The sequence below is a fragment of the Gossypium hirsutum genome, chromosome A07 (assembly GCF_007990345.1).
Source record: "Gossypium hirsutum isolate 1008001.06 chromosome A07, Gossypium_hirsutum_v2.1, whole genome shotgun sequence".
Taxonomy (NCBI): Eukaryota; Viridiplantae; Streptophyta; class Magnoliopsida; order Malvales; family Malvaceae; genus Gossypium; species Gossypium hirsutum.
The window spans coordinates 96,720,349-96,736,655 of record NC_053430.1 but is presented as its reverse complement, the minus strand read 5'-3'; the positions used below and the strand labels follow the sequence as shown (position 1 = coordinate 96,736,655).

At 32.0% G+C, this 16,307-nt stretch overlaps 2 protein-coding genes across 2 annotated transcripts; one reads left to right on the top strand and one right to left on the bottom strand.

The window, feature by feature from the left end:
* Positions 1-1,972: 1,972 nt before the first annotated feature.
* On the top strand, positions 1,973-3,361 carry LOC107955569 (zinc finger AN1 domain-containing stress-associated protein 12). Its single transcript, XM_016891360.2, has 2 exons — positions 1,973-2,179; positions 2,765-3,361. The coding sequence occupies exons 1-2, from the start codon at positions 2,075-2,077 to the stop codon at positions 3,221-3,223; spliced, it is 564 nt and encodes a 187-aa protein (XP_016746849.1). The 5' UTR covers positions 1,973-2,074; the 3' UTR covers positions 3,224-3,361.
* A 295-nt stretch (positions 3,362-3,656) lies between these two features.
* Positions 3,657-7,541, bottom strand: LOC107955570 (ferredoxin-thioredoxin reductase catalytic chain, chloroplastic). Its single transcript, XM_016891361.2, has 6 exons — positions 7,126-7,541; positions 6,741-6,853; positions 5,545-5,594; positions 5,350-5,421; positions 4,547-4,607; positions 3,657-3,883 (listed from the first exon to the last, which is right to left on the bottom strand). Exons 1-6 carry the CDS (start codon positions 7,220-7,222, stop codon positions 3,839-3,841), a joined length of 438 nt encoding a protein of 145 aa, XP_016746850.1. The 5' UTR covers positions 7,223-7,541; the 3' UTR covers positions 3,657-3,838.
* Between the last annotated feature and the right edge of the window lie 8,766 nt (positions 7,542-16,307).

Here is a 16,307-nt window from a genome sequence, read left to right as displayed (position 1 = left end):
TAAGGTTAAAATCCTAGGAACTTTAAAATTTTAAGTTTACTTTGCCTAGTTAAATTGCCTAGTTCAAGGCTTACTTTATGTAAACCATGTGTGAATTTTTTGTCCATATTTATTACGGTTTATGTCTCACCCAATGTTGGCCCTATATAGATTTCTTTTGGTCTAAGTTTGGTTATAGTTATTCTGTATTTATTGTATTTGTATTTATGATTCTACTTGTAATTTCAAAAAATATTTACATATATTAACTGAAAAATACTTGGAAAATAATTAAATTAATAATAATTAAAACATTTTTATAACTAATTGGATTTTTATTATTTTAAATTAAAAATAAATGAATATAAAGATTGAAGATAAAAAAATAAATAAAATAACAATCCATTAATAAATTGTAAAATTATCTTTTTATTCAAAATTTATTTAATAAATGAACTTTTAAGGCTAATGTATTTTTTAAAATCATATTTAAAGGGGATAAGTGGGCCTTTTTTCAATCATAAAAGTAAGTGAATTTTTTTTATCAAACTTTTGAGGTTTGAATACTTTTCCCAAATAAAAAAAAAGATATCTTTTAATATTAATTTAAAACATATTCATTCAAAATAATTTAAAACATATACTATTTTTAAATTTCATTGATCAAAATAAATAACTTTTTTAAGATAAATTTATTAATTCATTTAATGAATGGAATCATATAATTCAGGAAAAAAAATAGTAAACACTCGTCGTAGATGATGAATGATAAACTCTATCAATATAATAAAGGCTTTAGCCTCAACATCAATAGAACATTATGACACGTTGAAAATTGGCTTTGTCACAACTTAAACACGACATATCTAGAGTGATTGTAAACACTTAATACGATAAAGAAATTAGCCCGGGATGGTCCAAAGCGGCGAGCAAAAATTGATAAAAGAATTGAGCATTCACTAAACTAGAGAGGGCCACAGCAAAATCATCCCTGAAATCACTTATAAAACTAATATTACATGCATAAGTAAGACTAAAAAACGTACTACAAGAGCAAACAAAAAGTGTTAAAACTAAAGACTTATTAAACAATGGAAAAACAAACCAAAAAAACATATAAAACTTAAGACAATATGGTTCCAAATCGACATGTGAAATAATTTATTATTCTAAAATACTCTCAGAACATAAACAAATTAAGAAGTTGACGAAGGGCCACCCACTTTCCAAGAAAAATACTACTGGTGGCGGGTGGAGTTTTAGCTAACGACAGGCACTGTCATTTGTCCATCACAACTTGTGAAAAAAAAAGATACCTACAAAATAGATCTGCAAACTGAAAAGAAAGAAGATATGTGTAGTGAATGAAAAGAATAAAGAAAGATATGGTTGATGGGAGAGGAAAAAGGCAGGCGATAACCGACCCAAAAGCTGGCATTTCCGTTGAACAAAACAAAAGATAAGAAACAAACGATTTAGAGATTAAAAAAAAGTAAAATAATAATTTTTTAATATGCTAAGATGAACTACTTTAAGGCCTACCATATTCGGCCCAAATCAACTGTGATATTTTTGAATTTATTTAATTTTGCAAATGAGTTAGTATTTATTTTGAAATAATCTTTTATAGTCATTATATTCATAACTATATTAAAAATACACTTAAAAATAGTTTCTATTCAATTTTTTATTTCGAATCAATTTCTCGCTCTGATTTTTGATCCAATCAATTTGATCTGATTCAATTATGAAAATATATATAATATAAAAAAAGATTTTGGGCTGAAATGGGCTCCCAAATAACTTCCTGATGGGCCTGAACTCAAGTACGGAAGTGATTACGAAATCATTGGCGACGCGTTCTTCTTAAACAATACGTGGCGTCTTATAATTGGAGAGTTTTGGGATTTCAACCCAACAATCCAGTGGTCACCGGGTCTCTCCCCTACCCAAAACTATAAAGGCCGATTTCAACACGGAATTCATTCGTATTCAATACACGACTTGGCTTAGCCCCCAAGACACCCTTTCTATATAACAAGGAAGTCATCCCCCTCCTCCGGCATCTCACTGAAAATAAAAAAGAAATATCATCATGGCCGGAGGAACCGAAGCTTTTCCTGATTTGGGTAAACATTGTCAACTTTCAGGTTGTCATCAATTAGATTTTCTTCCTTTCAAATGCCAAGCCTGTCATAAGGTACATTCTCTTCTCTCATTTTATCATTCGTAATTCGATTTGTATGAAGTTTAAGACAATTCAATTTTGATTATGGGTTTAGATTCAAAATCTGTTGCATATCAACTCTTAAAGGATACGACTGTATGAATTAATGTTGTTAAGACTTTATTGCGTTAAGAACATAGGCTTTATGCTTTTTTTAGTGTTTTCTTTTCGTAGATAATAGGTTTGGATCAACTCTTAAAGGATACGACACTATGGAAGATATTAAGAAATAGGAAAACAGGGTTTATGTTTTTTCTAATGTTTTCATTTCGTAGGTAACAAGTTTGGATTCAAAATCTGTTGAATATCAACTCTTAAAAGTATACGACTTCATGAATCAATTTTGTTGGGATTAGGAAAATAGGGTTTATGCTTTTTCTAATATTTTCTTTTCATAGATAAGAGATTTGGATTCAAAATTTATTGAATGTCAGTCTTTAAAGGACTCAACTTTTTGAGTCAATTTTGTTAAGATATTATTGTGTTAGGATAAAGATCGGTTTTTAAATTTTTTCTATTGACTTTTGTTGGTATTAACTTTTTGTACAACCTATGTAGGTGTTTTGTGTGGAACATAGATCGTGTAAGTCTCATGAATGTCCGGAACCGGATCATAACAGTAGGAAGGTGATTATTTGTGAAATCTGTTCGACGTCGATCGAAATAACAGGAAAAGAAGATCAAGAGAAGATAATATTGGACAAACATGAGAAGTCTGGGAATTGTGATCCAAGAAAGAAGAAGAAACCAACTTGCCCTGTTAAAAGATGCAAAGAAACGTTGACATTCTCTAATAGAACCATTTGCAAGACATGTCGATTGGAGGTTTGTTTAAAACACAGGTTTCCAGCCGATCATGCTTGCAAGCAGGCTTCTTCCTCCACCACTCCAGCGGCAGCCGATAGAGGAAGCTGGAACGAGAAGTTCTTGGTGGCTTTTGGTTTAAGGAATGGGAAAGATTGTGGCAAGAGTGGGCGACCTTCATCATCGACTACTCCATCTTTAAAGGCCTATTAGGACTTTAATGGTTTATGAGACACTATTGTAAATGCTAATTCTTTGAATCATCTATAAGACTTCAATATTTACTAAGAATTGGATTATATTTTATCTTCTCTACTTAAAAAATGAGTAAATCAATCCTTGTTTTTTAAATTAAAGAGCAAATTTATTATTTTGTTAAAAATTTCATCCTCTTCTATTGTTATGAGGTACATGGAACATGTCATGTATTACTATCCGATTATTTACATCTGCCAAGTTAATTTTTAATCCTACAATGGATGATCTACAATGGATGATCTAATGTACAAAATTAATTTATCCATTTTTACGTAGAGAGATTAGATGTCTTCATGGCACTATTTACCGTATCTCAACAATTGCATTGTATAACTCACAAGTTTTATAGCCAAAAGAAATTCCAAAATCAATGGCAGCAATTAGAAGGTTGATACAAATAGCTAATAATTATAATAGCATATTATAGGAGGTGCAACAAAAAAAATGAATTTATCCCCCTGTTGACATACAAATATACATATAAAATTCGACTTCTGTTCTGTTTTTCTTCTTTTCTCGAGGGCCAAAAAACAAGTTATGACTGTTTAAGAAATAAAATTTGGTAAAGTGTTACATGTTTGCTGTTGTTTCCTTGATTTCTTCCAATGTTATGGTCTGCACACAAAGAAGAAAAATATGAATTTTGTTAGAGCAAACACCACAAGAAATCTTCTAATATATATATATGATACTCGTAAGGGTAAAAGTACCATAGAGGGCCCTGTATTAAGAATCGGATTGCACTTTGCCTCATCTACTTACAAAATAGACAAACTAGTCCCTTTCCATTAGATTAAAGAGGAAATTGATCTTCTTTATTAAAATTTCCATTCATTTGTACCGTTAAAAACTAGCATACTTGACGGAATAACTAAATAGTGACATGTGGTGTGCCACATGTACCTCGTACTGACGTACAGGGACCAGTTTTTAATAGCAAAAATGGATAAAACTTTTAACAGAAGGACCAGTTTACTTTTTAATCTAATGTACAGGGACTAATTTGTCAATTTTTTGAGTACAGGGGGGCATAATGCAATCCGGCTCTTAGTAAGGGGCCTTTATGGTACTTTTACCTGCTCGTAAGCCATGTTGCTCCAACTCTTCATTTTTCTTCAAGTATCTGTATTTGACATCTGTGTATGAAGTAGTATATCTGGACTTGGATATGAGGACGGCCCTCCAAATACATGGAAGAACTTTTTGAACACATAACACTCATATCTAAGTCCGGCTTGTAAGTACGGATAAAAAAGACTTAGTGGCCCAAATATAAACCTGATCTTGGCCAGCAAAGTCATTATCCGGAGTGAGAAAGAGCATGCAGTGACATTCTTTCCTGCCAAATAGTTGTAGAAAGTGAATAAGAACTCGGATTAAATTGAAAAGATCAACATAATACCTGCATCAGTGTTTCTCGAGCTAAACTTAATCAGCCAGCTTTTTAACCGTACAAGGCAACTGCCTTGAACAAAGACATGTTTTAACTGTTATCCTAGATATAAGGAAACCGTAAACTTTAAAGTTTCAACCCATAAAATAGCTTGAATTTTCATTGTACAACTACGAATGCAGGAAATGTCAGTGTGCAAACATGAATTGGAACTCCAAGCCAAACAGAGTTACACACCCTTTGTCATGATATTAAAGACAACACAACAGGGAATCTTATCATCTAACGACATTATCAACTCTAAGATACATATGGCTTTACTTTGCAGCAAGTTTTTTTGTTCAATTATTCATACGTAGATGTAATTTGGAGATATCCTTGCATGGTAATTTGATATCATATGATGAGTTCAAAAAATTACTAGCTAGTTCTTTAGGACAGTTATCTCAGTTCAAAAGTTTCCATTTTTATAAGGCAGAAAGTGTTTATCCATAATCAGCATGACAATGCAGCCATTATTTTTAAGGCTTGAAAGTGTTTATACCATACCTGGACAACTTGTTTTAGATGGGCAATTTATTGCGTGTGCTTTTCTAGGATGAAACGAAAGACGTTTCTACTTACAACACTTGCAGGTGCACCATTTAATACAAGGAATATACATCAAATTTATTGCAACAATATTTACCTCTCTCTCATAGGAACGCATGGACAATTCCAAAATCCCTGACTGGCCTCGGCAGCTTTGTCATCATAATGCCTGTAATATATAGGATTTTTAAATGGTTATTAAATCTGATATAGCTATAAATATCAAAATAAGTGAGTATAATAGGAGTAATAGTTCCAAACAAGAGTCAGTGATCATAGTGAAAACACTTACCTACAAGGGCAAAGTGGCGCACCCAACGAATCTTTATGCTCCGCCAATCCCTGTTCAAATATCCAAAATGAGATTTTTATTCCCCTTTTCAAATTTTTTATCCTGTGTATAATATATCCATATTTTGAGCAGATGAGTGAACCAACATCACACTTGATAAAACTCAACCAAGGCACAGATAGTTGGAAAAATCGAGTATTGCAATATATTTGTTTCCCAATCTATCTTATCATTTATGAATGAACAGGTCTTGATCCTCCCATCCATTGTTTGCAGTTTGCATGCAAACAACTAAAAGTTTTTTAACATAACTTCTCGAGTACAACAACTACTAAAAATATGCAGCTCTAAATTCTCCGACAGAACGAAAACTGTTGTTGAACTGAAGATTTCATCACCAATTTAAAATTAGAAGTTGGTACTCAATTCCTTCAATTACAACCTAGGTTCACCAACTCCGCATAAGCTTTCTACTAGGAAAGTTCTAGGATAAAATACTAAAGAATGCAGGACTTTTTTCAAATTACCCTTCCCATGACATTACTTGAATGAAGCCATAACAGGTAATATAAATAAAAACTATAACAACTTTTCTTTGCTCGAACAAGACCGATTTGATTTCCCTAGTTACTTTTGTGCCTATTATTATCTAATACAAGTTTAACCCCGTCCACAAGTACCATTTTCAAAATTCCTGGATAGATCTTAATAGTATGAAACTTCACATAGGCCTGAACTCAACTATGAAAGCCGAATTCACTTTAACAATACATCGAGCGCTAAGATTGTGAAGCATATTGAGCTTCCATATCAGCAGAAATACTAAAGGGCTTACCCTTCTGCATTTCAGTCCTTTGAATATCTTATCTAGATGGGAAGAAAACTGGATAAGGACTCATATGTGAAGGTTTTCAGAAACTGAAATTCAAACCATAAGCAGATCCTAAAGTCCCCTGTTGCTTGAATTGTCGGGTATGTACTTGGTTTGGCACTAGACCAAGCGTAACCTGTAGAATGTAGTCCGCAAGGAAGTTTGGACCTAGATTACTTGACAACACGGAGGCTACCAAGCGACTTTGTATCAAGACCCTCCGGCCCTCTCTCGGGGGTTTGATTCACACCCCCAAGTCATATCCGGATATGCAGCGGGTTTTGAACACGGATACTTGGATAGAAATGAAGAATCGGAGGAATACCTTGATTACAACAGAAGTAACTCCCTTATCCATACAGAAATAGGTTCCTGAGCGACGTGCATATTGTTCTGAGAATTTCCTCATGATTTCCACAGATTTCTCTGATGGTTCCACTGAAATAGAAATTCATCAAAAACAAGAGACAAAAAACTCACGAAATGGATAACATCGAAACCCAATGAATTATATAAAAATCACGCAAAACAGCGTAAAATTCAAGCTATAAGAACAAAAAGGAAGCAACTTTAATCCACATAATCACATAATCTTCAAACCCCAGGACGAAAAAGCCAAAAACGCAACTCGAATCCATAAAATTCAAGATAAAAATGAAGACACGAAACTTGGGTATTCAATAAAATGAAGAAAAAAAAATGGTTTTTACCTTCAGCTCTGATCACGAAACGATGACGGGAAATTTTAGGAGGACGAAGCAGAGATGAAATGGCTCCAAAGTTGCAGGAAGTTGCTTGAAGTGTCATCGCTTTACTTTGGCTAACTGCAAATCAAACTCAAATCACCACCCGTTCTCTCCTTTTATCTTTATTGTTGTTTTATAAAATTTCAGATTTTTTATATTAAATTTCCATTGGTTCTTCAGTTCTCTGTTTCAATCGAAACAGAGAATTATTTGATCTTTTGTTGTCTGTTTAGCACTCGTTGTCAAAATATGTGCCATCAAATTAATGGTTTTTCTTTTTTGTTCAATGCCATCAAATTACTGTAACTTTGCACATATAATACAAAGAAAATCCACCAATATATAATATTAAGAAAAATTATTTAGTACACATATATGTCAATTTTTTTATTTGGCATTTTAGGTTTTTTTTTTAAATAAGGGCGTTCAGTTGAACTGTGGCATGTTCAGTTGGAAGCATTTTTTATTAACGGTAATTCTTTTGAACGTTAACTATAGTAAAATTTTTGAAGGGTTTAACGGTAATTTTCTTATAAATATTAGATCATTTTTTATTATTTTCCCTCAAATTCAATTATCTCAACTCTCTCAATTTTCTCAAGTTTTGTTCTAAATTTTTTAATATATTTGTTTAAAAATATTTCTTTTTGATTAAATTATCATGAATAACAAAAACTCGGATTCATTTCGACGACAAACACATTTCTGCCGCTCAAGTGATAATGGTAAGACGGAATTTTGAATTTCATTATTTTCAATTAAGTTAACCTTAAAATATTTTATTTTTAAAAATATTTTAAATAATTTTTTTGTCAATATAAATAGGAAGATAATCTTGTTTTGAAGGGGTTCATCTCATATGTTCAGGGGCTGTAAACCCAATCCTACGCTCATCAACGCGTTGGTGGAAAGATGGAGGCTTGAGACACACATTTTCCATCTTCCATGTGACAAGTGTACAATCACACTCGAGGACTTAACTTTACAATTTGATTTACCGGTTGATGGGTCAGTCGTCATGGGGTCAATGGTCGTTTCTAGTAAGGAGGACCTCTGCGAGACATCTTTGGAGAAGATGCTTAACAAGTTTCAAGGTGGTCAGATAGATATGAAGTGGTTGAAAACCAATTTTAAAGATCTTCCTTTGAATGTGCCTAACGTCGTCAAAGAATAATACGCCCAGACATTCATCTTGAGATTAATTAGGGGCATTTTAATGCCCGATAAATCTCATAATTTGGTACACATAAGGTAGCTACTGCACCTAGTCTATTTCAAAAAATGCAGATGAATGAGTTAGGGATCAACCGTGTTGGCAACATTGTACCAATAGTTGTGTCGAGCGACGAAATCGGATAATATATCAATCAATGGTTGTCTACTCTTACTGCAGTCATGGGTCTGGTGGCGACTACCATTTTTACGTCCCCGAGTGAATGACCCATATATATTTCCATTGATAACAAGGTAAAAGTCATTTCTTAATAAATATGTAGTTTGTATGGTAGTTGTTGTTTATTTATTATATGTTTAAATTAACATATTGCTTGTATAGGTGGAACCGTAAGTCGAGTTACGTGAGACTACCCGAGCAACTCGAAGATATTCGACTATTGTTAGATCAACGCTCGAAAGCCGAGTTAGTTGCTTATTTTTTTAAAACTTAATATAATTACACAATAATTTATAAAATAAAATTCCATACATAATAAAATTTACCCATAAAGTTGAATCATTGAACTAGAAAACTCAGTAGGCAATTCTTCTTTTTAAGATGGTTTAAATCCAAATGAAGTTCAGTCAAAGATGGGAAAGTTATAGGGTAAAAAATCCGGGAATTTGCCTTTGATATTGGCATTTTTGCCTGAGAAAGTTCTCAAGAAGATGCTTCCTTTAAGCTCACTGGGATCTCCCATGGTTCAAAAGGGTTGTTGTTAAAGTGAATAGAAGTCAATGAAGTTAAACCAGAGGAGAAATCTGAAGGGAAAAAGAAATTATACTAGAATACTTATGGATTTTATTAATATATTTTTACTTAATTAGGATAATTGGGAGATAGATGAAACGGTATTATTTTATATAATATATTATTTTATTAAAATAATTTAGATTAATTTTATATCAATAGCTTTTATTTATTTTTTCAATTTTTATGTTGTAGATTGGTTAAATCATTAAGTTAGATTAATCTAGAACTTTTGATTTTTTTTTTATTATAATTAGGGAGGTTTTTTAAGTTATTATAAATAGGGAGTTAGTTTGCATGAGAAGGAAAAAAAAATACAAAAAATCACACTCAAAACTGGAGGTCCTTAACCCACAATTTATCGTTTCTCTTTTTCTTTTCATCTTCTTTCTTTTTCTCTATTCGGTCTCCAACACCACCGTTGAGCGCCTCAGTCGATTCACATGCTATCGTCCCAGCCTCTCTGTGAAATAAGCACTGTTAAAATCGTTTTTTTAATTGTGAATAATTTTCGTATTTTACATGAATTATTATTAAAATTGTTGCACTAATATTATAGTTTACTTTTTTATGTATTTTTAAAATTTTATATTATTTAAATAATGAAAAAACTATCATTATCAATGATAGGTAACAATAATTAAAAATAAGTTATTTAAAATTAATTAAAAATTAAATAAGAATTAAATTCTTGAAATCACATGCAACACATTTGCATTAGAAATTAATATGGCTCAATTTGTCAACCATGATCTCATGGTGGTCTTGGGTTTCATCATTGACGAGACCAAAATAACTCATTTCTTATGAATATTGGATTTAATTTAGTGACTAAGGAGTGTGCTTTATAGGTTCGAGTTCTTCAAGCAAAGTATGACATGAGGGATCAACTTCCTGAATCCATCTCTAAGTGCTACAGTTCGCATCTTTGGAAGTCTCTGTCTAAGGTATAACCCTTCGAGAACTTAGCTTGGTCAGTAGGTAACGGGGAAAGCGTTCGCTGCTTGAAAGATTATTGGGTCCTGTTTGTAGGCCCTTCTCATGCCAACCTTGACTTGGATTGCATTCTTAGTAATATGGTTATGTTAGATGGTAGTTGGAACCTCGATTTGTTTTGCGTTTGGTTGTTTGAGGAAGTGATTAAGCAGATAGTTAGTATCCCTCCTCCCCATCCCTCTTGAGGGTCAGACAAAATTATTTGGACACCCACGGCTTTTGGATCTTTTTCGGTTCGTAGGGCCTTTTGGTCTTTTAAGGAGAATTCTTGGAATGCTAAGGATGTCTTCTGGAAGAATAGTTAGAAGTTTCAAGGGCTGCAATGAGTAAAAATTTTCTTTTGGCTAGCTTCTAAGCAAAGGCTCCTGACTAATTCGGAGCGTTCTAAACGGAGAATTGATCATAATAGCTCTTGTCCTGTTTGCTGTTGTGAAATTGAGGATACTCTTCATGTACTTTGAGATTGTTCGACTACGAAGGAAGTTTGGTTACATGTCATTCCTTTCGATAGGCAACACTATTTCTTCTCTGGATCCTTATAGGATTGGTTGACCTTTAATCTTGGCTCCTGTGTGCGACTATCTGAACAAGGGGTAACTTGGTCTTGTCTCTTTGGCCTAATTGCATGGCGTATTTGGAAAAACAATAACCTTATTCATCTTTTAAGACATCACTTGGACATCTATTGAGATTGTTAAGGTTTCCATCAGTTGGGCGCAGCAATTTGATCTCAGCCACAAAAGTTGTAACAGCCTAATTTTCAGTGGTATCGGGAATAGAGATTTGAGATCACTAAATCTGACGGGTGAGTTGAAAATTTAATAAATTAATACCTATGAGTCAAATGTGAATATAAAAGCATTTTTAAATTAGTGAATTTGGTGATTTAAAAGAATTAATTAGGTAAATTGGGTCGAGAATGAGGTATCGAGAGCTCGACTTCATAAATCGAACCATAAATATTTTTAGAAATATTTATGGAGTGTTGTGAGGCAGTAATAAAATTTAGTCAGAAAATTTTGACGTTTGGGTGGTTAATTAAATAAAAATGACTAAATTGAAAAGGGTGTAAAAGCTGCTAAAAGGATTAAATAGCTCAATTGTCAAATGAGGAAGGACCTAAAGTGAAAATAAGCCCAAAGGAGATATTTTGGGCGGCAATAGCTGAGAAAAATCAGGAAATGGGTGAAATAAGGGCTAAATTGGAAAATTGACAAAATTGACTAAATAAAAATGAGACTAAATTAGAATATCTAGAATTCTCTTCATTTCTCTTCATATTCATCAGCTGAAAAATAGCCATGGAGGAGGGTTCAAGATGGTTTTCATACTTTAGCTTCATGTAAGTTTAATTCTTGCTTTTTCCTTGAAATTTTTATGTTTTTGGACTTTTACAATTGGGTCCAACTTACTATTTCATTAGTTTTTGATTCCATGTCTAATTTTTGAAGTTGTTATGGATGAGTGCTGGAAGTATATGATGATTTGGAATGGAATTAGAGGTTTAAATTGTTTATATTTTGATTTTATTGAAAGAATTGAATAGAAAGTGAATGTTTGGGACCTAATTGTAAAAGAGTTTGAAGTTAGAGTTTTATGTGGAAATTATGAATTTAAATAGTTATGAAATAACTTATAATGTCTAGAAAAAGTATTAATTGAGAAAATTATCTTAATTGAGGGGTTAATTAAGCAAGGACTGAATTGTATGAATTGTGAAATTTGGAGTAAAATGGAAATCAACATTTTGCACTAAAACTGTTTTGGGTAGCAGCAGTAGTTTAACTTTGAAAAATCACCAAAAATTTTAGAAATCGAATTAGAGGATGAATAAAATATGAAATTAAACCTTATTGAGTCTAGTTTCTTATAAAAGAAATTATGTAAGCAATGAAATTGTAAATCATGAGATACAATAACTTTTGTGAGACAAAGACAGAATAATTTCGGGTTCCACTGTTTTGAATTTGGAAAATCATCAAAAATTGGAAAAAAATAATTAGAGGCTTAAATTTATATGTTTAGAATCCTGAATGAGTCTATTTTCAAGAGAAACAAACTAGGACATCATTCTAATCTTGTACGAGAAGATAATTAATTTTTAGTGAAGAAGGGTCAGAACTGTCAGACAGCAGAACAGGGGAGACTTCAATGAATAAACTGTATTAATTGGCCCAACCAAAAATTATGAAATTTTTATGTTAAAAAGACATATGAGTCTAGTTTCTGGTAAAATTTATGGATCTTAATTTGGAGTTCTGTAGCTCAAGATAAAAATAATTTAGTGACTATGATATAGATGGACAGCTTGAATATTCACATAAGTAGATAGTGAAAATTATGGATAATGTTACCTACAAGTGGTTTTTTATACTAAGGATGTGGATGGAGAGGAGGAGGAGGAAAATATACAAAAATATATGAATGACTCGTGCATAAATTGATCACATGCCCGATTATAATCGATAAGTGTTGGATTAGAAATGATATAATGTTTTATTTGGTAGATTTATTATGAAATTATGATTATCGTTATAATACAAAAATTGAACTTGTGAGTTTATATGGCTAAATTTTAGTGATTATTTATTAATTTTATGAATTTCATGATGTGTTATTTCATATGTATTGATGATAAAATCGTGAATAATGTAAAAGCATGAAAATTGAATAAATGATTAAATTGAGCATTTCAGTTCAGTGACAAGATGAATTGAAGGAAAAGACCATGGTTGGACCATGGCAACAAGTGATAAGTGATAGCTTCGGCTACACTTATCTAATCAAGGAAAAGTGAAAGTGATAAGTGATAGCTTCAGCTACACTTATCTGATCAATGACAAGTGAAAAGTGAAAAGTGGTAGCTTCAGCTACCTGATCAGTGAAAAGTGGTAGTTCCTGCTACCTGATCAGTGAAAAGTGGTAGCTCCGGCTACCTGATCAGTGAAAAATGGTAGCTCCGGCTACCTGATCAGTGAATAGTGGTAGCTTCGGCTACAAGTGACAAGTGACAAGTGATTTCCGTATAAGACCATATCTGGGATATGGCATCGGTGTGATATATGCTACTGTATAAGACCATATCTGAGATATGGAATCAGTGAGATATGTGATTCTTGTAAGACCATAGCTGGGCTATGGCATCGATATATGAATATGTGTAAGACCATAGCTGGGCTATGGCATCATTATGTGAAGATATGTAAGACCATAGTTGAACTATGGCATTGAGAAAACGAAGTGCTCAATTTCGTAAGACGTTCACTAATTTGACAAAGTTTGGTAAGTGTTACATGGAATACAAGGAAGTATGAGTTGATAAGATACGAGTATAGAACTTGGTTGATAAATGAATTCATTTGTGATTATATAATTGTTCATCTTGAATGTACTGTCCATATGTATTGATAATTCAAATGTTTTAATGAATAAAATTCCGATATGGAATAAATTGAACACGAGACAAATAATTATGAAATTGAACTCAGAATTCATGAAAATGACGGTTATTGATATATGGAGACATGAGACATTGATATATGAATATGGAAAATGTTTGATAAATGTGTTTATTCATAATTATAGAATTATATACCTCATGTGTACTATTTGCATAAAGATGATATTTTAAATACTTTGGTTATTTAAGCTTAAATATGAAATAGTCTGAAATCAAGATAAGTTGTTATGAAAATACATTTAGATTACAGAGATATGGCTGATATATGTTGTATGATTACATAACGTGAAATTGTGTATATATATGAGAAATTGAATGAGAATTAGGCCCATACACGTTTCTTGTTATTTATATGAAGTGTACGACTGACAAGGGTGATGAAGTTATAAACAGAGAGTTACATGGGTTGAAAACACAAGCGTGTGACTCTCCAAAGTGTGAAAATTTTCTAAGTGTTGCAAAAGTTTCATATGTTTACGGTTTAGTCCCGAACCACCCTGAATGTATGTTTTGGGCCCCGTAGGCCCATATAAGGGACGTTAAACATATGTATGAAAGTTTTTAATTTAGAAAAAAAATTATGGCTGATTTTTTTACATGATTGATCATATTAAGTTTGGTAATGCCTCGTACCCTATTCTAGGCTCGGAATACGGGTATGGGGTGTTACAAAAGTAACCAGCATTCCCCTCAATATTTTGATTCTTAGGCAGCCATGGCCAATACGTGGGTTAATTTGTTCGCTGATGGTACAATTGTTAATGCTGATGGAAGTGTTTCTATTGGGGGTGTTTTACGTGATCAACATGGGAATTGGATCTTGGAGTTTAATCATTTCTTGGGACGATGTTCAGTCTTCAAAGTAGAATTAAAAGGAATCTTGGATAGTTTACTCGTGATGCTTAGCAAATGTTTTAAAAAGGGTCACGATTTAAACAGATAATCTCGAGTTGCTAGGGCCCTACAAGAAAATTTGATGACAAATTATGGTATTATTATGCTCAGGAGAGTTCGAAGACTTATGAAAATTGAAGGGCAATGGTGTATCAGATATGTCCCTAGAGATTGAAAGAAAGTTGTTGATTGTTTGGCGAAACTGAGTCTAGCAGGGAAATCAAGTCTTCATGTTTATAATAGTGCCCCGATTGAAGTCCTAGAGCTCTTTCAATAAGATTAGATTAATGATGCTTTTATTCAATTCAACTTGATGTAATTCTATTTCTATGTATTCCACTTAAAAAAAATTAATATAATAGAAAATTGATAAATACTCTTTTTATTTGAAGGGATTCATATTTACTTTTAAACAATGATATAATTTTATTTATTTTAATTCAATTCCGATTTTATTATTATTTGAATATTTTTGGTTTGGTTTAATTTGCATTTCATAAGTTGTAATCTGAAACAAACTAAATTTAAATTTTAACTTATAATTAATTTTTACCATTATATAAAATAAAATAAAACTTTTTATATCTAAATTAGTGAAAATGTTTAAAATACTATATACTTTTTAAAATAAAAATAAAAATTAATGAGCTCAATCGATCTGGATCAATAAAATTAAGTTATGCAATATTCAAATCAATAAATAAAGTTCTCTTAAACCCTTTACAAGTTGGTGTTGTGACATTAAATGCTTTGCAATTAATCTTTTAAGTCAATCTTCAAAGTTGCAACATTCTTTTACCCGTGTTATGACGCTCTTATGGATTCCTTGACTCTCAGGGAAGCCAAGGGATGAGGTCGCCACATTCTTTTTTATATGTCATGACCTTTTGTGTTAAATCAATTCACTTTCATGGAATTGGAGTATTTTATCTTAGAGATAAAACACTAAACAAAGAAATTTAGTAAAGTAAATGTTATCCTCTCAAAGCAAATTATGAAAATGAAACATGACTATAGAGTCATTTGTCTGGGATAAATAATTTTATCATTATTGATTTGAGTAATGATCATTTTCATAACGAAAGATTCACTGTGACCATAAGATGGAATGAATTAAATTAAACAAACAAATTTAACCTAAAAATATCATGGATATCCCGTGAGAGAAACACATATGACAAATCCATTGAATTAAAGCTTGAAAAAGAGTAACTTTCGTAGTCACATATAACCAAAAAAATTCAGTCATGATACTTCTAATAGATTAACTTAATAAATAAATAATTATGTAATTATTAAATGTAGATTCGAAATTTAATTACTTTTAATCTTAATTATATATATAGCCTCACTCAAAAAGTATTTCATTATAATATCAACAATATTAGAGATGATTTAAGTTTAACCTCATTCATACTCGTTCCAGCCTTACTTCCAGACTTTCTCTATTGAAAGCTTAGCACAAGTCGATAAAATAGTTTGATTAAACATAAATAGCACTCAAATACGTTCTTCTAATGACTAGGTTTGTGCTCTCCAAAACTCATACATAGGCAGTACATATAGACTTCAGATAAAAATCTGTCGTAAGTATCAACACTTATATCCGACAACATGCATATAAGGATATGATACTCAAACCAGAGTCTCGGTAAGTCGATAACATAGATATCAAGCAGTAGCTCAAACTTTACTTTCAAACACTAAAAGGAGAACTCTCACCTGTTACACATTTGCCGAAAAGATTTAGAGGTAAACATAGAAAATTGCAACCTATTGATTCTAAAGAACATACAACTTCATCATTTACTTTCAAAGATTTCAAAACAA